The sequence below is a fragment of the Pectinophora gossypiella genome, chromosome Z (genome assembly GCF_024362695.1).
Source record: "Pectinophora gossypiella chromosome Z, ilPecGoss1.1, whole genome shotgun sequence".
NCBI classification, from domain to species: domain Eukaryota; kingdom Metazoa; phylum Arthropoda; class Insecta; order Lepidoptera; family Gelechiidae; genus Pectinophora; species Pectinophora gossypiella.
The window spans coordinates 7,359,945-7,387,620 of NC_065433.1; the positions used below are offsets into that span (position 1 = coordinate 7,359,945).

The window sequence follows — 27,676 nt, forward strand, 5'->3', positions numbered from 1 at the left end:
CACTCCGCAAATGCGCGGCCAAATAGTTAATGTCACCTGCGGCTAACCTACAATAAGTCACGTCAATAATAAAGTCAAATTAACTAAACTATTTTAAGGACATCACCAATTTGGTCAATGTACCTACCGACGTCCTTAGGACGTACGTAGGACGGATATTTATACTTGAAAGGTAGGCTGGGTACATCGATAATTATACTCGCTCCTTGTTCGAGAGGTATTTAACAGTGTAGTCTACGTCTTATGCTCCAGCATCGTCACAATTTTCAAAGCTCATATCCAAAGCTAAAAAAAAAGTTAGTTTCCCGCTTCCTGAACGCAGCTGTCAACTAATGTCATATGGTCGATATTAGGTAATACACAATAACGTGGGCTCAGGTAATCTATTTTAATAAAAACAAAATCTTAACTATTACGAAGATAATTATCACACAAGTACATAATGTAAATGCACTTCCCCTCTTTATACTTTCAGCCTCATTTAACAATATCTTATAATAAAGAGGAAAGTTTAATTCAGTGGTTCTGAATATTTTAATGAAAAAGGTCATTTGAATAAATGTATCGAAATTCTTACTTGCACTTATATTTGTATTAGATAGAACTTCACTTACAGGTAAGTTCGTTTAATCTCATAATAATATAACATTTGTGGTGACTCATCCATCATTTAGCAAATAATAAATTCATGAGATTTTTCTATAGCTTTACCTCAACACGTTTTGGCTAAAAGAAGGAAATTTAAAATAGAAAACGTGTTCTGGCTATATACGTATAATCTACAGCACTCCGTTAATATTTACCAATTTGTGTGTATTAGTAAAGATTATACCATGCTTTATATACAAGTTTACCAGTGTAGGTACCTATAGGTAACCTAAAAAAACAGGTGCTAATTCAATTCTTTTATTGACCATACAATTCTGTTATGTTGGTCTGACGCACATTATGACCCAAGTGCTACCTACAAGTTAACGTCGCTTGTGTATAGTGTTGTCCAACTAATATCATCTTTAAGATTTGCTACATAACAACAAAGATTGAAAAAACGAATTGTAGGGAAACACTGAAACGTTGGCAACAAAGTTACCAACTCTTATTACTCTACCCTCAATGCATTCCATTCGAAAGTGTCATCTGGGTCTCAATATTAACAGGAAATGTTTATTTTTTCTTATCAACAATAAAATATAGCTAATTCATAAATAGGCAACAAACATGAAACGCAATTAACTATTGCATAATACAATTTATTACTGATCGTGACGTGACCCCAGCAATGACTTCACATTCTGAGACTCATAGTCGCCCGTTTATAAATAGGTACCCATCCCATATTCGCCGTGAATAATTGAAAAAGTCATAAACTAGTTTACTGATAACATTCGAGGGAAAGCCAAAGTCACACGTACACTCTGAGATTTGTGTCGGCACAAGAAATATAAATAAATACTTATTGTGAATAGTCACGTACAAGTTCGCGTCACTTCCCCTCAACATATAAAGAGCGTATGGAACTAAAAATAAATTAAATTTTATTGTTTAACTATGGCAAGTGAATAGCGGGACGGAACAGCAAGTCGTTCCCCGGGTGTTATGAAGTTTGTTTACTACGGCTGACGCATTGCGCCAGCACAACACTCTGCCGCGCCGGCCATGTGCCACGTGCCATGTGCCGACAACAACGTAAACACACGCCGACCACTATTGCGACCGTGCTTCTACGGAAACTAATTACTTTATCCTCAAACAACTTCAGAGCGTCCACACAGTTTAACGCTACGTCTCACTCGAGTGCATTATAAATAAATATTCACAGTTCATTGTATCGTTATTATTATCGGCGTACACTCGCGCGACGCGTCACACACTCGCGGCAGTCGTTGGAGCACTAACTTAGTAAAATAAGCAAAGCGAGCGGGAGGGAACGAACGAGAGGGCACTCGGTGGAGAGAAGGCGCGAGCGCCCGCGTGGCGAGCACGCGACCTGCAACGACACGGTCCAGCTCTGCTCTGTCGGGGCCGGGGTGCCGGCGGAGCGCCGCCGCCGGGCCCCCTTGGAGCCAGCCGTGCACCGTGCACCGCTGTTTGCTTTGTGTGCTTGCCTACCTAACCCACGTTTCAACGTTTACGAACGATTACTTCGGATGCTATACGGATGGCGCTTGCTACAAATTATAACATCCATTCTTATCAATATTGTCCAAATAAAATATGTTTTTTTTTTATTGTAGCCCTTACCCGTGCTTAAGGAAACTCACAAAGAGAAAATTTAATTTGAAAAAATTTCGTCGATATATCGAAAGTATTTCGAATGGGCGGGAGGTGGACCCGGTGGTGCAATGGCTAACACGCTCGTCCCGGCTTGACAAGAGCTGCGGGTTCAAGTCCAGTTCGAATCAGATTTTTTTTTCGATTTGAATTTTCTCTTTGCAAATAAGTAAGTAAATCAATAACAAGAAAAAATGAGAATGCAATAATTCCTTTGTTATTGTTCTAAAATAAATAGACATCAACCTAAGTAATTTAGTAATTTGTTTATTAAGAGATCAGTTCCGTAAACAGAAGAAAAATTCTGAGAATACAAATCTTGAAGGTACGTAACACTGCGACAAGACATAATAAGTAGGTAATGACCAAGATGTGAAAGCAATTTGTATAAAACTTTATGAAAGTTAAATTGAATCACTTGAGAATGAAGCCAAGCAACAATGTTGTTAATATCATTATACAACAATGGGCGTAGTTCGGTCCTGCCTAACCCATTTATTAGAGATGCTTCGCCGCCCGGAGGTAACACGAACATTTTCTTTAAACACGCAACAAGACATGATATCTACACGTTGATAACACGGGTCTGTGTAATTTGATACCCTTGCAAGACAATTTCAATGTTAAATAGATATAAAATTAATTAGGTATTAATACATGTGTGTTCCAGTTTAATCGAAAGAACTGAGCTAGCCTTGTTACCTATTTTGTTTAACCTTTTCAACCGCTTTGATTCCGTTTATTCAACGTAAACAAGAGCAATATAGGAAGGTATGTATCGCGTAGAATGTCTCTACCAAGCTGGAATGTAGGAGGTATTCCGGTGTATTATACTATGCACGAAACGTGATAGTCAGGCGATATGATGACGTAACTACCCAAGATATAGTTCAACTGCCAATGGTGCTATGAACCGACATTGTTTACAGCCACCTGTGTCCATGAGTTACAGTCTGAATAATGCGTCGCCATAAATTCGCCTTGTTTTCCTTAGTATTACGTATAGTTGAGTCATTACTAAGCGTACACGTTACGCCCAAATTGAGACGCATATGTGCCAAACAGGTAAAGTCAACTACAGCGATTAAATAATCGCATTTTCAGTTTTTAAACCAATTTTTTATCGAGGATAACGTATCTAAAATAGAAAGATAATAAAATACATAACATAACATAAGAAAGCCTATACACGTCCCACTGCTGGGCACAGGTCTCCCCATCAACCGGAGGGGAGATTATAAAATACTAATGTAGAAATAGAAAATCAATCTATTTTTTCTTGTTATTGATTTACTAATTTTAATTAAGAATTACATAACAAAGAGGACGACGTTTGACCGCTTATATTGATGACGTCATAACGGAGTATTTCCAAATAAATTCCGTAGAATAGGTATTTGATTCACCGGACAGCCTGTCGCCAATATAGGTCAGTTCATTATGTCGTTTTCTCAACGTTACATAATAAGGTAAGTGAATAAATTCACGCTCGTAATCCCCAATGTGGTGGACAGAGCCACAAGTAATCAGGAAACATGTTACAACCACTTCTAACCCGCATTCATTACGTACCTACACGATGTTAGAGAGATAAACTAATTACTTTTAGCATCCAAGCAAGTTAATCGCTCTGAACATGGGCTCAACCAAGAGACATACTAACTAAACTAAATTTAGATCAAAGTTAGCTACGTACCACGTTAAATGACGACAACGTATTTATAGAAATTAATGGTGAAATGTATACAATGTGACGTCCAGAGACTCTCAAATTAAACCGTTATTTAATTTGCACTTGGAATAGAGAAAATGTTTCTTGTCATCCCGGGCATGTCGTGAAAGTCGACCAGGACTAAAGGATAACGAATAACAACATCAGACAGACTCACGTCCTTTCCTACATGGTGCACTATGCGGTACTATATAACCTGTCATCATACGGCACGTTATATCCATCTTTAGATCGATAAAGTTTGGATCATCGTGGCTTTGGCAGATAACAAGTAAGATGGGTTGGATTTTCTCTTTTGTTTTGAAATTATGTATTTCCTGTGTATCCTGAACTGGGCACCCTCAGGCCTGTTGTCTTAAACGTTGTACCGGGTGAGAGCCTTCAGCGCTCCCCATTTGTCCGGCCAAGTAGTTAATGCTATCTGCGGCAAATCTACAATAAGTCACGTCAAAAAAAAAAATGTGTATCCTGCTATCTGAATATTCGTTACTATGATACCAAAACTATAACCATAATCTTGGCTTTTTTCATACATACAAAATTACATACTTGTATGTTAGTGACATACACATTCACGACTATATACAGGGTGTTTGTGACATCGTAACAAATACTGAGAATCTCTAAATTCATACAATTCTATACTTTTGCGTTGGAAAAATTCCACTTGTTATAAACTCAGAATCATGGTCTGTATCATCCCTCAAAGTTTTTTTACGATGTCACTAATATCCTGTATATGTATAAATAGTTTTTAAATAGCTGTTATACCCGAGACATTCTACGCGTGGAATATTTGACTGCAATCAAGATTAAATATCAAATAACGTATAATACATTAAACAAAATTAAAAAGTGAATAGCTAATTTAGTTTCGATCGCCATCGACTCTCAAAGAAGAAGAAGAATAGCTAATAAGATAAATGTGGATGAATATCGTCTGAAATAAATTATTTTATTCATTAAAATTACGACTCGGTAGTCTCGGCGGTTTAAGCTGTGTGCTGATAAATGTCAGTCAGTCAGTTTCCAATTTGATATATTTAGATAACTCTTTTCGATCTGAATCCACGCTTTGATCATATAATTCTGACAGACATACTTAAATATTTTTCCCTAAAGCTTGTAATATAACTTCTATGCGTCACGCTACGGTACCAGGGGTACGCCACATTGAAGTATTTAATCGAAAAAGCAATATTGCAATTTGACATTTGCGCGTATAAAAGTAAAGAGTGAAATGCCATTAAAATTTATTTATTTATTTATGCTAAAATGTGGCCGTATTAAATCAGCTGATCACTCTAAGGTTTACCATATTCATCTTACGCGACGATATCTACTCGTAAATTGGCCTCAGTTTATCCGGTTACTTGTGGTTCTGCCCACTCCTTTAGGCATCATGGGCGTGGCAATAATGTTATAACCAATTATAATATGGCGGTGTCATTTACAAGTACTTACTTATTACGTTAAAATATGTTTAGTTCACAATACAACCGAGTGCAAACAATAAAACCATAAAAGCTTACCTGAAGTGTAGTGGTGTTGTTGAGCTATCGCTCTCTGAAAATAAAATAAAAAAAACTAAATTATAATAAACAAAAGCTAAATTATATAAAACAAACTTACTTTAATGGGGAGATAAAAAAATAATAATCAATTTTGTGTAAAATAATAATAATAATCATTTGTCTGCCCTAAACTAAACAGCTGTATATTTCGAACTGTAAGCCCCGTCTCACACGGAGCTACTGAAAAGGAACTAGTTACAAACTTAAATTACTAGTGAGCGTAATACATTGATGTAGTTGTATATCAATGGCGTCATAGCCCAAACATTTAACTAACATAACATAAACAGCCTATATACGCCCCACTGCCGGGCACACGCCTCCCCTCAATAATCCAGGGGGGATATAGAGCACACTCCACCGCGCTGCTCCACTGCGGCTTAACGTGTCCAACAACATTTTACTACTATGTACTAAATTTTACTATTACTATCTAGAGTTACTATAAGCGTCGTCTGCCAACGTTGTATGAAAATGTATGGCCGATGACGCTCAATCAAGTCATTAGTAATTTGTGTCTGTAACTAGTTTCTTTTGAATAGCTCCGTGTGAGACGGCGCTAATACGTAACCAGACGAAATAGACAAAACTGCACATGGCAGTTTTATCTTTTAAATAAGGGTGTTATGTTAAATAATACAATATAATAGGCAAGGAAAAGAAACAATCGAAATGGATAAACAGATTGACCTATTTTTCACAGCCCACGTTCTGTGTACAAAACAAACAAACAAACAAGGCACCGTTGTACTAGATTTTATCTATCTACTAGCGATACGAGAAAATACAACTCGTAACATAACATTAATTTTAAAGTTTCAGAGAACTAATAAGTTTGCCTCACTATGCTCATTGGTGCTGAATCCAGTACGGTCACGAGCATTAATATGTAAACACGTTGGTACCATGTCACATAAACTTTTTTTGACAAATTGAACTGTAAGTCTCACTAAATGTCAAATATGTTAGTGCGACAGAGTTCTAAAGTGGGTACATTATATTGCTCATGCATGACTGTACACACCATCTAATTTTATTTTAAGTTATACCTGTCATATTCTTATCCGCCAAAATGGAAAGGGGCATAGTATTCGACAGGCATAAAATTTACGGAACACGCAACAATTTAAAAATCCCTCCCAAAATTTTTGTATTGGCCAATAACCCGATAGAACTAAGTTGACAGCACACGTCAAACGGGTTGCATATCAGCGAAATACCTATATTATTCGCCCGGGTTATTCATTCATTTTAAAATTAACAGTTGTTAATCATCCGTCCCTTTTCTTTTCGGCGGATAAGAAGATGACAAGTATAACTTAAATTAGGTGGAATAAACAGGAATTAGCACCATTAACTAGTCCACGGATTTAGAATAGATACAGTTACTATAATAGGTTAGAGGTAATTTTGGCATAAATAGGCTGATAGAAAGAAGTTAAGCTCATTGACAATGTTTTTAACAGACTGTTAACAGAGAATAATTTAAAATATAAAAATATATTTGACCATGATAGAGAAATATATTTGTTTGTATTGAGTTAGTATCGAATTTTATTAGAGGTAGCTATTTTCGTAACGTTCGTGCAAATACATAGTTTTCGCCACTTGGACTAATCAATCGAGACTTCTCGATAAAGACTTTTTTTATAGGTGACCGTGCAACGACTGCGTAAATATTCTCAACTGTTTACATCTTAAACAGTATGCGAAAAAAAGTTTTAAACCAGAATACGGAAAAAACGTGCTAAAAATTATGATACATGAAAATATTTCTGTGACATTCTTCCCAATAGAGATAGTCGTATGCCGTTGGAAGCAAACTCTTAGGATAGTTTGATAGACGCTTCCACGCTATGGGGGGTGAGGTTATAAAATCTCGTATCGGTGCAGGGCGAAAAGTGTCCCTTCTATACGTAATATTAATTCTATGCATTCTATCACATTCGCACAAAACACACGAAAATTGCGTTTGTGTTGACCGTAGACGGCACGGAATTGTATTTCCCGTAACAGGACAAGACGCGTGAAAACCCCGGATTTTAGAGTCCGAAAGCCGGACATGTCAACAAGATCTTTTGAACATATTCAATGTTATAAAAAACAGTTGAAAATGTCATAAATCACCTTTCTTATTCATTCATTATTTTAACAAAACAGAATCATATTATAATTTGTTACAAATTGTTTATATAAATTAGCTTTTAATTCTTGAAATTAGAAAACAAAACCTTATTAAAATATTAAACAAAAACATATAAATATACTTGGTTGTGAATATACTTGGTTCGTCGCTTGATAGTGGTGTGCGTGCGAGCATAGTGCGTGTCTTGCAGGCGGCCCAATATTTTGCATTTATTTATTTTTTAAACCCGGTCTACAAATGAAACCTTCCCCGGATGCCCTTTAAACTAGGGCAAATCCGGGGAAACCCGGACGGATGGCAACCCTATCCCGTACCTAGATTGAAACTAGTGTGTCTATTGCGGCGACGTTTTGTAAACAAGACACACATCCGAATGTGATTGTGCATAATATGCTTACGAGGGTTTCGCTATAAGGCGACGATTTCAAGTTTTGTTTATAAGCTGTCTGCATACCGCTGAGATGCAGACCGTCAAAAAAATAACAAACGATACCTCATGACTCCGCACGGATATGCTATCCGACTCTATTGTCAGAATGCCAACGTAATCCAAAACTAGCTACCGGAGAAAGATACGACGAGAAGTAGTGATATAAATCTAGGAATACAATAGTGGACTGCAAATGCGCCCTACTTTCTGTGATGTGGTTATGTCGTATTATTTCCCAGGCAAAGATTAAAATTTCTTATTTCGTAGACAGAGATTAAAATATCTAAAGCGCAACGAACAATTTTAAAAATGCGCTAAAGTTGTTGCATACATTACCTAAGCACTTTATAAGATTTACGAGGTTTTACTGTTGTCTTTTTCTAAAAGCGATCCCTCGCTTCGGGAGGGTCGATTACCTACTTTCTAATGCAAAATGCTCGCTTTTGCAATTTTAATGTTTTTATTCTACAAACGGTTTACATATTACAGCATTAGCATATTTATTCCTTTTAATCATAAATTGATTTATGTTTTTAAATAAAATCTTGTAATTAATGTGAATTAATGTGATGTATGTGATTTATACCTAATAAACATTTTTATTATAGGTAATGGTATTTATTAGACAGTCAGATAAGTTAAAGGAAATAAATAAAAATAAGTTGCCATTCTTTCCAACATTATCCTTAATTGATTATTGTCACTTAATTGATTGATCACACTTGTTTTTTTATGGTTTTATTTCGCGGCATGTAGATGGAAACAAAAAAAAAATTCAACGCATTAGATGCCGCTTTTTAAATATAAGTCAAGTTTATTTTAATAAATTTATTTTTTCTTAAAAAGCTAAAATAAAAATGAGACACCTAAATCTAACAAATGGAGTTTTGACAGACTGCTCGCAACTATTCTTCAAACCATGGGTACACTACTCGCATGAGCTAAATAAAAAGACGCTGATTACTTTTTCTCCACATTTACTGGGTTCAAAGACGAAAGCACTTGCGGCCTGCTTATAGCTGACCTAGTATGCACTAGGAGCTATTGTAGCAATTACAATTTTCCGGTTTAATTCTCCGATGAACAGCATTATCACCAAGGTGACAAGCGTCTGCCACTACCTACGACACACACATACGAACGACGGAGGGGCGTGACACGTGTAGTTTATTTGGGTATCATTTAAATGTGTGTTTTACTCCGTTGAATAAATTATTATTTATTCTATGTACATAACGCCTAAGTTACACATGTTTCCATACCTCAACCTCATATTGTTTATAACTTAAAATGTATCAAATTTAAACAATGGTAAGCCGTTGAACTATAAATGAGAGTCTAATGAAGGGTTAATTACACTGGTTGTCTATCGAAGTTTACCTAAGCGAGCTATTTCAAGCGGACGACACGGACCGATTATCACGCGTCACGTAGCAAGCACGTTAGAGGCGCGATATTGTGTTATAACGGACGCATGGAAGCTGCGTGGGTGGCGCCGGCACGGTAGCCGGTGGCTAGACAAGTTATCATATTAAACGCGCCATCATCATGAGTCGCGATCACTAGCACGTCCGCGAATCAAGGAAGACATTTGTCTGCAATCCTACTCTAAATCACACAACATACGGCTCTCCATTATTTTCTTAGTACCTAAGCAATTGCGCGTCAAATACTAGTATCACAGTGATTTATATTATTCGAAAGCATCGCCTCTTTCTCTGTAACTGATTTTAATACAAAAGTATGTACGCAAGTACGTATGTGGGTATAACATGCAAGTGTGTTAATAAATTCAGTCCGTGAACCTCGGGTCTTCGACTAAAACCGTTTTTGACTACGATATTGATATGCAAATACATTATCATACATATATCCCAAGGACACGTTTACAGCAATCGAGAGTGTTTACTACACGAGGCAAATAAAATACATATAATTGAGGTAAATCAGAATTATTATTATCAAAGGATACTTGATTTCACTCACGTATGACTAAATATGGATCTAAACGTTTTTTCTATAGATCTAATCATGGTTTACAAGTAGAGCTTCTATGCTGGATCGGGCCGAACCAAACTCATACAACTTGTTCAGTTGTTTATCGTCCCCAACGTAGCACAATAACCGACAGAGTTATAGGCGTGTCTGACATGATGGACTATGGCTGCAAATTGTCTTCTAATTAATTATGATACTGACTACTCTCAGGAATAATAAACGTATGCTTTTGTATATATCGTCACTGAAAAGGCAAAATTACGGCGAAAATGACATTTAAAGGTTTTCTTTTTTCGTGTTTTTATCATAACTTTCTACCAATTTGTTCAATTTGGTTGACGTCAACATAAAATTACGTTGTTTTTAATTTTCTATGTCTAGCAGTACATATTATAACATGGACTGCTATTTTTAGCATAATTTGACGCTTATGTAATTTTGCCTTTCTAGTGACGGTAATGTATGTATTGTTCGAGCATATATGAGCAATCACATAAAGGCAAAGTTATTCATTTATTTTCGGATGGACGTGTGCTCGTAAAAGCGTCGGGCGCGAGTTATTTATCCGCGATACCATAAACAGATAACGGCGCGCTAAGGTGACCAGCACGCATACATCGTCACTGACTATTGTTTATTAATGCGCTAATATTTGCGAAAGACCCAGTATAACAAATAGGCACTTAAACTATTGTCTTTCGTATTCATTGTCTTACGTGGAAATATGGAAAATTGAGTCATGATCTGTTGGCTTAGTGTTCGTTCTAACTAAGATGGATCGCCGTCGACCAGTCACGTTTCCTACATGCATAGTTCCACATCTGAGTAAGACACAGCCATCCATCCCGGCGTCCCTATTGTATGAGCACACACTCGTCGTTTAAATTGATTGATTTGACAGGACAGAAAGATAGCATACAGCCTAGTGGGGAAAATCATATCAAGAAAATGTATTCTTTTAACAGCTGTTAAATTAAGCTACATTGTATTATTTTCTCATGTACTAAGTGTAGGTATTAAAACTCTTTGTATTGTAATGTAATACTAACAAATTGCTTCACCATATTTTTTTAGGTTCGAACTACATGATTGGACTATCCGTCATGATATTTTGATTTTAAGTGTTTTCTTCGGAAACTTGACGTTGGCAGAATTATAGTTTCTGAACGACGCAGCCAAACAGAAAAAGTTGATGAACGTTTTTTAAACCTTTACAAAACAATTAGACAACTAGAAATCGAATACCAATTATACGTACATGTCAGATGATCCGAATTTCAGCTAGAGCTTGCACTGTACTTCAGCAATACTGCAACGGTCCAATACGACGTACGAATTTCGGGCGTATGCGTTATCATATTTCACGTACTACTCGTACGTAACATAGACAACCATTTCCAAATATCGTACTATCTAACCGCTCCAAAATCGCATAACTCTCTTTTTATCGTGGGTTGTGAGATGGATTACCAACCCCATCAACTGGTGCCAAGGTTATTAGTGGTACGCCAAAGGCCCCTGATATCTTATAACTAAGAACTAGACAAACATTTTAGTAGAGCTAAGAAAATATTTCGACCATCGGAGAAAAAACTCGTGATTAAATCTCATTTCTAAGCTCACGAAACTTTTTAAAAGGAAATAAGCTATTGATGAAATTAAATAAAAAGATTTGCTTTCAAGATGTCCTTGTGCTCAATGGTGCCTATTAGGACGGACACAAACTTAGTCTAATTTCAAGTTGATAAGTCTTAAATTAGTGCCGTCCTTCTCTTACAATACGTGCAAGAAAGAGACGCAGCTAGTTTTAGTTCTGACACACTGAGATAAATTTAAGTTGGTGGTTGCGCGTATCGACACCATTGTAGAATTAAACACATGTATTACGCCTGATTTCAAAGGTGTTTATAAAGGGGGCGCTCGGGAATTCATCATTTAACCATCCTTCGTCGAGGACAATACACCGTGGCAGCTGGCAGAGATAGACAATCAATCACGATTACCAAGACAGTTGGTGTCGTCATCGCTTCGTCTACACTCTTATCAGCCCCTGTGACGACTATCTATACTTGTATAATTTTAAAAACAATCTTATCTATATGTATAGAGACCGATGCCTCTTGTCTAAGGAGACTTTCACAACTACAAACGTAAATAATGAAACAAAAGAAACGTGGAACAAAATTCATACAAAGCGTCATTGCTGTCAGACGGGACATACTTTATTAGGAAATTAAAACGGAGACCTTTGTATCCAGTACAACAGTAATAATACGTTAGGTATGTCTAACTAACGTTAAAATCCTAAACGTTGCAATATAAAAACATGCACCTAAGCATAAAGGTATTTTTTTACGGACACTTCCCTTAAATAGTTCAATCAATCAATCAATCAATTAATAATACTTTATTGCACAACGACATGTACAAAGGACATAAACATACAAATAAAAACATAAGTACAATAGGCGGTTTTCCTATTTTCCGGCAATAGTTTTCCTGCTAAATTACATTGTCCCTTGTTATTGTACCTAAGTGGTCCCCCTATTCTTATTAGTAGGTAGTAATAACAAAACACATTAGCAAAACAAAGTTATTCAAGTACCACCTTCATCAGTCACTTCATTTGATGATATCGGAATTATTATCAATACGAGCGCGATTTTAATTACGATATTGCAAACACTTGATATGATTACGAAGTGGAACAGTGCATTCATATTGAAATTCGGTACAAGTACTACAATAGTTGGATCTGCATGTTTGTACAGATAAATCCATTATCAAAGTACGCGTGATAGTGGGGCTCGGTCAGATTTTTAAATTACCGTCGCGTGAGCGGATCTCCGCATTGGCATCAGTTTCACTACTCCAGTTACCTCGGTGCAGGTGCGTAGGACGCATTAACAACCCATGTTGTCATCTTTCATCTGCCGTTGTTCTCAAAACAAATAATGTCTTCTTAATACGTGTTACATTAATGTGATTTATTATTTCAAACATTTCAGCCGCCGCCGTGTTGTGGAGACTGACCCAATGACACAGTTTCACGTCCGCATCAGCTTGTCCTTAGGGGGCTAATAACATCACCGCTGCCTAACTCACTGACATTAAATCGTACTCACTTTGATTGTTTGCCCCGTTGTCATTTGTGACATTGACATGGTAAACAAATATTTACTAAATGCCAAAACAACAGTTTAGTTTTTGTGGGTAGAATTAAATTTGTCGATGATTTTATTTTACCTATAGTGCGGCGGCGGTGGTGGTTACCTGTGTGTAGTGGTGTTGTTGTTGTTGTTGGTGCAGCTGCGCTACGAGCCTGATGCCGCTGAGCTCCAGAGAGCGCGGGTCCAGGGACCGGCTGCGCGGCTTCTCAGAGTAAAACACATCCTCGTCTCTCTTGCCCTTCTTCCACCTGAAGTAGTTGGCCATGACAGAGCCGTCAGCCGCTCATGCTGCGCCGCCGCAGTTAGCACAGCCGAGTGTTGCGCACGCGCATCCTAACAGCGAGGTTATACCGCGGAGGCATCTCTCTAAGTACTGAGCGATAACGTCGGTGTCACGAGACGTCGTTTGTTATGCAACGTGCCGGTGTGTATGCGGCCGATTTCCGATGTTATAGGTTCCACTGGGGAGGTGACACTACGGGACGCACGCGCCTCCTCGCAGCCCGTACACAGATCGACTACTCATACACGAGTCGACTACACCAGTCATATACCAACCGTGACACACAAAGGTTACACCATCGACACATTAAACTTGACAATTCGCACTAAAATTTAATAAATCGTGTCTAAGTCATTTACGGTCCAGTTGCGGCGACTGCTAAGTGTAGTACTCGCGGCGACAATAAAATATCTTCCGTATTACTATACGTCGGTGTACAGGGTGTAATGTGATAATGTGTTTGCTTGTTATTGTGTGTACTACCCACCTACTACGGACAATGTAAATAAACTTGAAAATCTTCAATGTGTTCCTACATCTGAAATATTTCGAAATAATGCACCTTCAGTTTTTCAAGACGTACTTATTGCTATTGCTTTATTTAAAGCTAGGTTTTAAGGATTTTTCTAAAATATTGTACGCTTTGGTGTCGTGTATGAACCTTTGTTTTTTTTTACTTTGTACATAATAATAATTGTCATCCTCTTATTTAGGTATTCAGACTTGGAATTATAAGCTTATAACTTTTAATAAAATAATATATAAAGAAAATGATGTTGATTCCAGTACGCACCGCCTAATTTTATTTTAAGTTATACCTGTCATTTTCTTATCCACTGAGATGGAAAGGCACGGGTAAACGACAGGCATAAAATTGTAGGCAAAAATTTTAAAAATCCTCTCAATATTTTATATTGACCAATAACCCGACGGAAATAAGTTGACAGCGCTCGTCAAAGAGGCTGAAAATCAGAGGTCCATTTTATCGCCGGGTTATTCATTCATTTTAAAATTAACAGTTGTTAGTCCCTTTCCATTTCGGCGGATAAGAAAATGACGGCTATAAATTAATATAAAATTAGGAGGTGTCTGCAAGGATCGGGGCCAAGGCTTTAATATCCAAAACAGCGTTCCGTGCAATCAATAAAGTTATATCATCTCACTGGCCGTCCAACGAGGCAATGCGGCGAGGATAATCGGCACTTTTGTACAGGGGTCACTGAGAGAAGGCTTGTTTGAATAGTTTTTTGTACATTCCATTATTATTTTTTTAACGGCCTCTGTGGTCCAGTGGTTGAGCGTTCGACTCACGATCTAGAGACCCCGGGTTCGAATCCCGTCCCATATCACAAAAACCACTTTGTGATCCCTAGTTTGGTTAGGACATTACCGGCTGATCTCCTGATTGTCAGAAAGTAAAATGATCCGTGCTTCGGAAGGCACGTTAAACCGTTGGTACCGGTTAATATTTACTGATGTAAGTGAGTAATAGTTACGTGAGCCATGTCAGGGGCCTTTGGCGGCTCAATCATAACCCTGACACCACGGCTGATGAGGCTGGTATTCCACCTCACAACCCACACGATAAGAAGAAGAAGAAGATTATTTTTTGATGATGTTTTTGTCTATTATTATTCTTATTAATTGTAACATAGTTATTTTAGCTGTAAGATTTGTTTTTGTTATGTACTTTAAAAAAATCAAATATATAAGGGTTAAAACTGCGTGTAATGAGACATTGATTTTACGTTCTATCGCCCGCAGTCGACTGGAAAGGAATATTATATTAAAATTATTTATTTAAAAAAATGTGTAAAGTTGGGGGCCGCCCAAATTGTACTGTATTCATGTGTTATGTCTGATTGTTGAAATATAGTTCTGTAATAAAGTATATTTGATTTGATTTGATTAAAGTTAATTATTAACAAGAACAGCCTCCGTGGTCTAGTGGTTAGAGCGTTAGGCTCACGATCTGGAGGTCCAGGTTCGATTCCCGACGGGGACATTGTCGAAATCACTTTGTGAGACTGTCCTTTGTTTGGTAAGGTTACTTTTCAGGCTTGAATCACCTGATTGTCCGAAAAAGTAAGGTGTTTCCGTGCTTCGGATGGCACGTTAAGTCGTTGGTCCCGGCTATTAGCCGTAAAAACGCCTCCACCAACCCGCAGTGGAGCAGCGTGGTGGAATATGCTCCATACCCCCTCCGGTTGATTGAGGGGAGGCCTGTGCCTAGCAGTGGGGCGTGTACAGGCTGTTTATGTTATGTATGTTATTAACAACAAATAAATATACGTTTATATTATGGTTCTTTGAACTCAGTAAATTGAAGATATTTTAAAATTCTGTACAACACACACGTTATCAGCGCAGCGCCCTGTATATCTGTATGTAACCTCAGTTTATCTCGAGCATGCGAGTATTCGAACAATACGTGAACCATCAACACACCACTTTACCTTTATCGCCCGATAGCATTATGATTGTTCCTCCATTCAATCGGAAATTGATTAATTACACTCATTATTGTGTCGCGCTACCAACTTTTATTGTCAACCACACAAAACATAATACGGCATACAATTTAGTACTATCATATAACTTCAAAGTGTTCGCTATTGTATACTCGCGTCAAGAGTTCCGCGAAATTATATTCATTTTAATGCATTGTAAGGCGTCCTAGAACTCCGAGACATTTTTAACCCTATTTTTTACACTTATCTGTTAATAATATAAAGTAGCCAAAACATATTAAATTTATTACTTGTGGTTGTGACCTTAATCAAAACTAAATTTAAAAATAGATTTGCGCGCAGTCTTCGTTCACAAACAGCTTTATTTCCAGTTTGTAGACTCGTAGCGCCATCTAGTTAGACATAGTGGAAGTTTTAGGAGAGTCATCTTACCGCTTTTCTCCTGTCAGCGCCCTCTATCGGTGGTAAAGTCTGTGCGGGAACTGATGCTCGGCCCCTGAAGATATTCATGACAGTGGCCATGGCACTCGGCCGTCGTGTTGCTGATGCCGTCACGGTGTGGTAGTACTGAACAAAACAGATTTATATATGTATTAAAAGGAACTACGTTTGTAATGTGTTTGTTTTTGTTTTTCAGGTTTTGTTTCTTATGTACTACGTGAAGATACATAATAAATAAAAATAATAATTAACACGTTATTACAGCTTTTACTGACACGTCCAAAACTGTAGGCTAATCTTAGGATTTTGTATTCGTCCGTATAAAGTGTTGCAGTAATATGTCTTCGGATTACTTGTAGCTATATCGGAAGTGTGTCTCTATATTTTGTATGTTTCTGTGTAATATCACCAAAAATGATGTACTTTTTTTGGTTTCTCTACCAGGTAACATTGTTAAACAAATATTATAATAACGAAGGAATTATCAAATAAACGCATTACCCTCCGTAGCGTCGCGCAGTCGGGTAAAAGAAAATAAATACATATACAGACTCACGCCTCTTTTCCCACGGACTATGGAATTCCATTTGCTTCGATGCTGACACACTTCAAAAAATATATAGGTCCTCTTACCCTAGTATCGCTGCCGGGGTGAGGATGCGCCGAGCCATCCCTAGCCTTCACTACTACTGGCGTGGTGGCGGGGGTGTCATCCGGCTTTGGTGACTCGGACTTGACTGGCGTCTCTCTGCCCGAAGTGTTCGACTTGGTCATGCTCTGAAAAACACCGACAATATTAGCAAATGAAAAAAACGTTAGCTGTCTTTGTGTTCGTCTCGATGCAGACAGATTTCTTTAGCAAGAAAAAACATCGCGCGAATTTTCGGCGCGGATAGGTTTCGCATCCTTCTTCCTTAAACACGGGTAAGTGTTAAGAAAATTTGAAATATAATAATAATCATAGTGTAAAAAGATAGGGGGGTTAAAATGGCCACATAGAAGCAATTCATCTAAAAGTAAGTGCGCAATGCAAACAAATGTCAAATTGCAATATTGCTTTCTTAGATGAATTGCTTCGATGTGGCCATTTAATCCCCTCAGGTATGCTCCATCCTACGACAAGCCGCCATTGCTAGCCCTTGATGACGTAAGTGTTACCATTAAATTGGTATCTCCAACATTCCAAGGACGTAAATTTTATTATTGAAAATTGAATTACTAACTGAATTAAAAACTGAATTACTGACTGATGCATTTAATTACTATCATTTGTCACATATACAAAAATCATTAAAACTGTACGTAAATCTGATACTAAAACTACAAAATTTCCTTGCAAAGTAAATTAAAAGCATTGGACGTGTGTAATTTATTTTTTACGAAATGATAACGTAGGGTAGGATGACGTCAGCTGGGCTAACCTTGAAATGCTAGCTGTCAGTTTTGAGCATACCTGGTTTTCTTATACCATGGTAATAATATAATAACAGAGATATTATGTATCGAATTGTCGATAATAAAGTAATTCAGAGTTTACAACTATCACGGACTGATTGACGGGAAATTATTTTTGTTTTTAGTGAACTAAGGAAAAGAGAGTAGGTATAATCCACAAGGCTGATCAACTACAGCTTGTCAGAGTAACTCCTAGATCATTCTCTCATCTACTTCTAGTATTGATAGGTCTACTGATATTTACTAGAAAAAAACACTTTTTTTCTATTTAACTTATTTATGAATTTTAATAAAGAAAAACGTCAGACATTTTATCACGATTTCTATGACGTCACAATGTGCTTTTTCACACAAATTCCATAGTAATTTCGTGTTTTGACGTTCAGTAAAAAGTAATTGATTTGTCTAGTTGGAAACTAGCCACATAAACTCTCTTTATTTTTCACTTTCCTTCCACCGTCTGCAATTGGAATACCGCTATATTTAAGTTTATGTGTAAAGCAAACTGGACTTAAAAAAAGAAAGGAAAACATGAAACAGTAAGAGTAGGGCCCTGTGCTGGGTGGTTTTCTGGCCACGTATTTCCTTCAGCGATACAGCTTCCGATGTGGTAGTAGTTTGACAGCTAGTTACATAATATGTAATTTAATTTTTTACGTTCAGAAAGCGCTTACAATGTAAGCCACTTTTGAAGAATAAATATTAATGATTTTTTTTGAGGTATTTGAAAGATCGTACGAGAGAAAATGATGCAGAAAGGAGGTCACGTTCCTCAGCACTAAGGTATACTAACGAGGATGAAAGATACCTGAACTGCCGCTTTGACCTGTTGCATGATTGACGGCTGCTTCTTGGCGTCACCACGTTGTTTCGACTTGAACATGTCGAAGAGCGCTGGCCGACGACTGACACCCGTGGTGCCTGTCAAACATATCCATTGATGAAGTCTATGACCAAGAACACGATTGAGATTACAGAGATTCGGGTAGATGGCTAGTTCAAAAATGAATTATAAAATGTTCTTCTTCTTCTATCGTGTGGGTTGTGAGGTGGTCGGTAACCCACCAACCACACGAATAGTGCGAGAAAGAAAAAAAGAAGAAAAAATGAGAATGAATGATGTTGTGAGAAGATAAAATGTTAATCTAGAAATAGAAGCCAGTCTTAATTGACCAAAAAAAACCATTACGTGGTACTAGTTGGAGCTGCTGAAGAAAGAAGAGAGCGTACGTATGAATGGATAAAAAATAAAGAGTCTATTAGTGTTGCCAACATACATCAGTGTCGGAACTCACTCTGCTTAATAGCACATTAGAACAACGCACACACCCACCTCATTTGTGCACCTACATCAATACATCGATCCGACTTTAGTTGTTATGTGGCGTTCTGGAACGCAAGCCTTTATTTCAATTATAAAAGTTATAATAAATAATATCATTAATTTTAGTTATAACGTAACGCTATAATAATTATAATGATAATTATAATGGTTTTTGAACGAATTTTATTATTATTATGGCAACACTGCCTGGTTGCGAATGAGACTGTCATTCGGCTCTCTGGACCTTGCTGTAACGAAGTTCAAATTACAACTTTTTGTCGGACACTGACTACTGTTTTAATTATTCTCCATCACCTTCGCCTTTGGAAGAATTGGTCGGCCACTACACTGCGATCGAACCTATTGTAGGCCCCAAAGTTTTACTGTTATTAAAATAAATGAAGGTGGGCAAACGTTATCCAAAACTATGCCAAATTTCAAGTCGATAACGGATCGTTGTGGACATAACCATATGTGATAAACATACGAACGAACCATTTTAGTACGGAACCTTGAAATTGTAGAGCTGACTTTTCTTATTACAATTTTTCTAAATAAACTTTACTTAAAAAGTGTAGTTTCATATCAAATTAAATATACTTTATTGCACACAGACAAAACATACAAACATTTTTAAAACGTTTAGCAACAATACAAATAGGCGGCCTTATTGCTCTGAAGAAATTTCTTCCATATATATATATACACTTCTCATCAAAAAAATCGAAACACCTTGCAAGTTTACGTTTTGTCAGGATTATCAGAAAAATGTGTACATTTAGGAATAAATGTTAAATGTCGTTTAATAGTGAGTAATATGAGCTTATCAAATCTTAATGTTAATGTTCTAAATTTAAATGAATTTTTCATAGGTTTCGTATTTTGTTAAATGAGTCATTTTTATTCCGTATGGAGTATAAAGGAAATGGATAAAACAACACACGTAAATGAAAAAAAAGCTAAAAAACGTTTATTTAATAACTTGTATTCCCTCCCCGAGCTCTAATTACTGCTTCCATACGGTTCTTCATCGATCGGATGAGAGTCACGATCTCATGCTGTGGTATATTGTCCCATTCCTCTTGGATTGCATCTTGCAGCTGGCTAAGTGTTTCTGGGGCAGGATCTCTTGCTCGAATTCGTCTCTTTAATTCATCCCACAGATGTTCAATGGGATTCATGTCCGGGCTTCTTGCTGGCCATTCCATAATAGAGATATCGACTTCGTTAAGATAATCTCGTACGACGCCCGCGGTGTGAGCCCTAGCATTGTCGTGCATGAATATGAAGCCGTTGCCAATAAAATGTGCATAGGGCATCACATGAGGCTCGAGACACTCTTCGACGTACCGATGACAGTTTAGTGCAGGCAGACGTAGCCCAGACACGAAAGCAAGCTCTGTCTTACCGTCGGCGCTGATTCCTCCCCAAACCGTCCACGAACCGCCACCATAGCTGACCTTTTCTTCAATGCAGCATTGTGCATAGCGTTCTCCGTCTCTTCTGTAGACCTTGTTCCTTCCGTCGTTACCATACAGCATAATTTTACACTCATCAGAAAAGAGAACTTTGCTCCACTGTAGGTATGACCAATTTAGGTGCTCACGTGCAAAGTTAAGGCGCGCTCTTCGATGGTCTGCAGTTAATTTCGGCCCATTTGCTGGCTTATGCGGTACCAGTCCACGATCCTTCAACCTTCTTCTAATTGTAGAGTCACTTACAGCCACCCTTCGTACAACACGAAGCCGCTGCTGCAGTTGAAAAGCGTTAAGGCGTCGATTTCTTAAAGAAGTTGTTACAATAAATCGATCATCTCGCTCAGAAGTGACCCGATTCCTGCCAGATCCTGAACGGCGCGTGAACAAACCAGTCTCCCGATAACGTTTATAGACTCTATGAACAGATGACAGGCTTAGATGCAGTCTTGCAGCCACAACACGCTGACTAAGGCCAGAATCCAGCAATGCCACAACTTGGGCGGCTTCTGTGGGCGAAGTATCCATACGTTTTAGAAAAAAAACCTTTTTTCAGACGTCCCAAAGTCACAGTATTGAAATAAAAAACAAAAAGTTTAAGGATAGGCGCCAATTTTTAGTTTTTAAACGCTAAATGTACTCCAACCCTAAACACACATTTGTCTCAAAACAGTGATTCATTTCGTTTATAAGATAAACAAATGAAATTCTAATTTTGAATTTTGAATTTTCGCTTATTACTGTAATGGCCAAACTGCCAGCTATACATTTATGTATTTTTTTTCATCGTATGAATTCTTTTTTGTGTTAAATTCGGACAGAAACAATGAAAACGGAAGTGTTTCGATTTTTTTGATGAGAAGTGTATTTTCTTTTTTTTTACTTTCCCTCTGTTTTCCAAAGATATCAATAACAAAAAAAAACCCTTGTGTTGTGTGCGTATGCGAAATGTAACGTATACAATTTCATGCAAAGATAAACGTGAAATGTATGTATGTAAATATTTTCCTCAAATACCTTTCAGTATTAACATAATTTACGGTCACGGCTTTAACTTGCATAAAATGTGTGATAACATTAAGACCTAAACACACCACAGATTCGTTTTTAAACTTTTTTTTTTGTTTCACCTACTGTTACTACATCATATTAATGTAATATAAATACATGTAATATGTATATTAATGTTATATTATGTTTTTGTGTTATGTATGTATGTGTGTATAGTATATTATGTGTGGGGCCTATGGCGGCTCAGTAATAACCCTGACACCAGGGTTGATGGGGTTGGTAATCCACCTCACAATCCACACGATGGAAGAAGATATTAATGTATGTTTCACTTTTACATACTTATTACGAGTATAAATTGTTTGAGGTTTACGCGGTTATTATCATAATTAAAAAAACACAATGCCGGGTCGTCCCGTGATCATGGCACTAGCAACAGTGTTGAAATATCGGGAGTCTCATATCCCTGATTAACGCGGTAAGAACCAGGTCTTCTTCTTCTATCGTGTGGGTTGTGAGATGGAATACCAGCCTCATCAACCCTGATGTCAGAGTTATGATTGAGCCGCCAAAGGCCCCTGACGTAACTCATGTAACGACTATTTACTTACATTAGTAAGTAGTAACCGGGACCAACGGCATAACGTACCTTCCGAAGCACGGATCGTCTTACTTTCGGACAATCTAGGGATCACAAAGTGATTTTTGTGATATTTACCCACCGGGATTCGAACCCGGGGCCTCCGCATCGTGAGTCCAACGCTCAACCACTGGACCACAGAGGCCGTTAACGCGGTAAGAACCCGGTATTATGTGTTTTAATTATTATGAATATGTAGTCAAATACAAAAACATTGGACGGTAAACTACAAGCTAAATCATCATCATCGTTTATGTTATCCCGTTTTTATTCCAGAGTTCACTTATCTAACCTGCTCCTTTAGCATGGATTATAATCATACGCGAAGCGACAAGTAACGCGGGCGCGTTTCGTTGCCTTAAAGTGAAAAGTAAGCGCCTTTATTACTCATCACATTCGGGTGTCATCGCCATCACCATCTCCCTAGCATTATATCGTTTTTTTTTTTCACAGGGTCCGCTAACCTAACCTGAAGATTTGACAGGTCCGGTTTTTTACAACCCGCGAAGGGAAACCAGCCCAATACAGGTTAGGTGGTTAAGTGTGATTTGAATCTCGCAAAAGACAAGCCAGTAAAAAATGAAGATCAAAAATGTAGGCTAATGTTCCGTTTTACCTTTTATTATATTTTTAATTTTTTGACGCGACTTATTGTAGGTTCTTCATTTGGAGTAGTAAAAATGAATGATGTAGATTATTGTTACCATGTATGGTTTGCTGGTACATCGGATGCGCTTGCCCATCGTCGGCGGACCCGCGGCGTCTGCGCTCGCCCACAGACTGCGTGCTGCGCGTGATTGCCGCATCTAGTCGCGTCTCTGAAAACAATATACCAATCTTCATCTACGTACTCTATCACAAACTGCTCTATCTAAACAGCCCATTGAGGGGTGAGTACAAGCAATAGTAATCGAGCGGCCACTTTTGGGACGATGACCTAATATAGATGAACCTACGGTGATAGGTGATTGGCGCATCGGCTAGGCTGCATATTGCATAGTTAATGCACAAGGATGGACTGAATTCCTCATGCTTTATTAACAACATGGCCAAGAACGCGAGCTGAACACTTTTGTGTGTGATTTGTGCTTTTCTTTGTTCTCAGACAAGCTTAGAACAACATATCTATCACTTTATGACAGTTTCAATAGAAACCGTTACATTAGAGGCCAATACAGATGAAATATTCGCATTCACAAAAAAAAAATACAATGTGGACACAGATGCGAACAAGCAAGATCTAGATTCCTACTTAATTAATCCAGTAGCGCAAAATGGTGGGACAAGGCTTATGTCATGAGTTTGCTTCGTACCTCTCGGGTTAGCAAATTTTAAAGTAGACATTATATTATGTTTTATATCATGATGAGACTAGTATGTATTCACTTTGAAACCGTGTCACCTTAACTTTTTTGACAAATTAAACAGTAAGTCTCATTAAATGTCAAATATGATAGTGCGACAGGGTTCTAAAATGGGTACATGATATTGCTCATGACTGTACGTTACATATCCGGGACACTAATGTGCGTTACTGTTGCGTGGCAACAGGAAACCTATCCTTGTGGCGCGTAATTTATCTATGTCAAAATCTACATAGCCGGTCCGATCAGGCGGCCATAACGAAACAATTTCCATTGACGCACTACTACCACACTACCTATTATCGCAATTGGCTACTACTGGACAGTGTTCGGATAAGTATTTAAAAAATTACAAACGCTTATTTTATACCTCTTAAAATATTTTATTTTATCGAAAAAGTAAATAAAAACATATTATTTTACTTCAATTATTTCAAATTACGCGCGAAAACGGTAGGTACGTGTCATTTTGCCCAGTGACGTCACATTTCAACAAACAGACTGTATAACTTCACACCCAACAAATAGTTTTTGTTTATTTTCTGAAATGTGACGTCACTCGAAGCTCAACCATGGCCGCCCGTGTTTCAGGTCTTGCAATACACAGATAAAAAATCGCATTATAATTTTGTACAAATAAGATCTCAAAAATATCATAATAAAAAAAGCTATTGGATAATTATTGTTAAATAATAAACTACTATATCTGACTTATTTCATATTTTATTGTTACAACTTACAAGTAGTCAATTATACGTGAATGTGACTAAAGCTCAATGCCCATAGAGGCGCGTACCGAGAAAGGTTTTTGTTATGTTCGGGTTTACATACACCCAGACACACCGATGGCTGCGAAGGACGGGTAAACTGAAAAATTCGGCATGGCGCGGCGCGGGTTTATACGCACTCACGATTTCCGCTTTAAAACGTACCGCCTTTGTGTGCGTTGAGATATGAAAGTTTTATCACAATATTCGGGATTCACAAACATTTAAGAAAAATAATTAATACTATCTATCATTTACGAAAACACATGAATAGGATATGTCCACTGTAGGTAAGTGATAGTCGTAACTAGAACATTTAGAATAAAACCGTAAAGAAAAGGAAATATTGTATTCGAAACTATGTTTTTTAATTCTATAAGTGGCTTTTTGCAGTTTACTTCAGATGGTAGTCACTACTTGACCTATTTTTGTTAGCCATTTAAGTGCTTTTCCAACGTGTGTTCCTTTATCTATAACTTTTTATACACTATAGCAACGCATAATTGGTTCCTCGTCAACGTACCACTACCTACAAGGTCGACTATATTACGACCGCGATGACGATCAGAGTCCACCACGAGGTTGCAGCTTGATGGAATTGACTGACGTTTATTAATATTAGGTATTCTTCTTGTCGACTAAAGGATTGAATCGAACTGCTCACCAGATCTAACGTGAAGATTTTAGACCACACCATCAGTTTCTATAACCTGGTGAGATGTAGTCAAACCCAAACTACTTCCCTAAACTCTTGGAACGTAACATTGCACACGTGCTGAACTAAACGCCAGTTTTGGCTGAAACACAAATGTGGTTGCGTACTTTATTAATTTACCGTTTACACATAGAAACGTTATGCATTATGCATGCGGCAATACCGCCGCGAATTCCAACAGCATTCGTCATACTTCTCCTTACTATATACCACATCAAATGTGTTAGTAAATTGCTACATTCTTGGTAAACGTTTCCCATTTTACGCGTTCAAAACAACATTTTTTGTCTACATTCCTCAGCTATTGTATTTTTCTGAAAGATTCATATTGCTGCCAGATGTTCGTGAAATATTCGTACCACTTCAATTTACTACTAAAAATAATAAACAAGCCTATTAAAATCTCTGTTGTTTGTTACAATTTAATTGATGTTCAATTGTCCACTCTGAAAGCGGAGTGAAGAGATGAACTCGATAATTTTGTTTTAGGCATTTCTTTTAGACTTGATGACATTCTTATTTATTGTACCTAGGTGAAATATAGTGAACCAAAACATGATACAGACAGCAGATTTTTTTTTAAATGGTGTGCGTTTTATTATTTCTGAACTAAAACTCAGCAAAACAAGAGATTTTTAATCTCACACTAGACATTTGTTTGTTTTGGGCCCTCTTGATATTTGGCGACGCGCCAGCCGGCGGCTACATTCATATGTGTGTACGTGTACACGCAGTCCCTGGCAAACGTTGAGGGGCTCTATAATACAATTTTCACTGCTAATAAATCTATATTTACTACCTGCGAACCGCAGAAATATTCTTACAAGAGCACAGGTTGAACGCACTTCATGAATTTATGATTTCGTTAAACTGTTTGATAATTTTAGTATTATTAGAATCGTACGTTCTTTGGGTTAAAAAGGCCACATTAAAGCAATTCATCTAAAATTGCAATATTGCTATTTAACATTTGTGTGCATTGCGCACTTACTTTTATATGCGCAAATGTCAAATTGCAATATTGCTTATTTTGATGAATTGTTTCGATGTGACCTTTTAAACCCCCTGTTCAACATAAGCATCCGAGAACAGGTACGCTATCTATCATACACGATACTATTTCAGAAGCTTCACGTGCCGTACAGACTTGTTTACAGAGGCTAGGAGACGACCATTGATGGACATTAAGGTCGCGGTCAGAGCCACGCACTAGCATTTCATTGATGAAAACAAAAGTGATTCAAGTCATAATAATAGTTTAAGCAAAGACATCCAAATCATGGTTCATAATGATAATTGTCTTCATGTGCAATCTGGTTCAATGTAATTGCCTGTTGTTGGAACAAGTTGCTGAACAAAAACACCTAGGACTAATTATTTACGGATTACACTATTACAGAGTACGTTGTACCTGACATGCAAACAAACCGCCTAAAGAGATGAATATACTATAAGTGACAGAAACATAGTTCTTGTAATTCAATAAAATATTATATAATTAAGCATGTCTGCACAATTAAACAATCTGTATTCAAAACTGGGGATGTTCGTGTGATTGGTTGATACTTACATCTCCTATAAATTCATTGTCAATTTTGCCAATTATAGGTTAGGATTCTATTTGTCAAGACAGAAACTGAGTTACACGAACACCATGTGGAACCCAACAACGTGATGGGTCGCAATCCGGCGATTGTCATCACTTTCGACTATTAGGTACATGACGTAACGTGTTCGTAGGGAGCAATTTACCTTGTACTGTACTATCGCGAATCGGCATAACAGTGTAAACTGCTACCCATCAGTTGCCGATAAACTGTGGCATGTGTGCCATGTGCGTATACCCACCGTTTTCTTTCGTAATGATAATGTACAATATAAATTATTTCAGTACCCTTTCTTTTTTGCTCTTCAGCTTACTTGGAACAGATTAAAGAAAAGGTTAACGTCGTGTCTTACAGGGAAGTCAAGGAATTGGCCTTTGATAGACTGGAATGGAAAATGCTACACCGACAAGAGCGTGGCTCCTAAATTAATGATGATGTTCTTTTTTAAATATATTGTTTTAAATAAAATAAACATTGGACGTATTGCAACTATTAAGTAATTTTGCCTGTATTATCTGTACTAAAATAAATAATCAAAATAAAAAAGAAATATTACGCACCTCGTTTCTGTCTGCGGTCGTCGCTGCTCCGTCTCGGCTCCTTCTCCTTCCGCACGACCTTCTTCGTCTGCTCCTTTTCTTTGCGCGGTGTCTGCGAGCCCCAAGTACCAGAACGTTCTCGCTCCACCCCCTTCTTATCCTCAACAGATTGTGATTTCTCGAGTTTCTTAATGCCATCAGCTTTATTTTCTTCTTTAGCCGCGTTAGCCTGAAAGAAACGTACATAAACATATTACACTTTA

The 27,676-nt window shown here is 37.5% G+C and overlaps 1 protein-coding gene across 1 annotated transcript in view; it reads right to left on the reverse strand.

Annotated features, from left to right (window-relative positions):
- Positions 1-27,676, reverse strand: part of LOC126380768 (uncharacterized) — a 72,517-nt gene that overhangs the window by 37,562 nt on the left and 7,279 nt on the right. Inside the window, exons 3-8 of the mRNA XM_050030367.1 lie at positions 27,435-27,642; positions 23,126-23,239; positions 18,780-18,892; positions 17,150-17,293; positions 16,508-16,642; positions 5,536-5,569 (exon numbers count right to left, since the gene is read on the reverse strand). Of these exons, the coding sequence (XP_049886324.1) occupies positions 5,536-5,569; positions 16,508-16,642; positions 17,150-17,293; positions 18,780-18,892; positions 23,126-23,239; positions 27,435-27,642 (748 nt within the window). The remainder of the gene's footprint in view (positions 1-5,535; positions 5,570-16,507; positions 16,643-17,149; positions 17,294-18,779; positions 18,893-23,125; positions 23,240-27,434; positions 27,643-27,676) is intronic.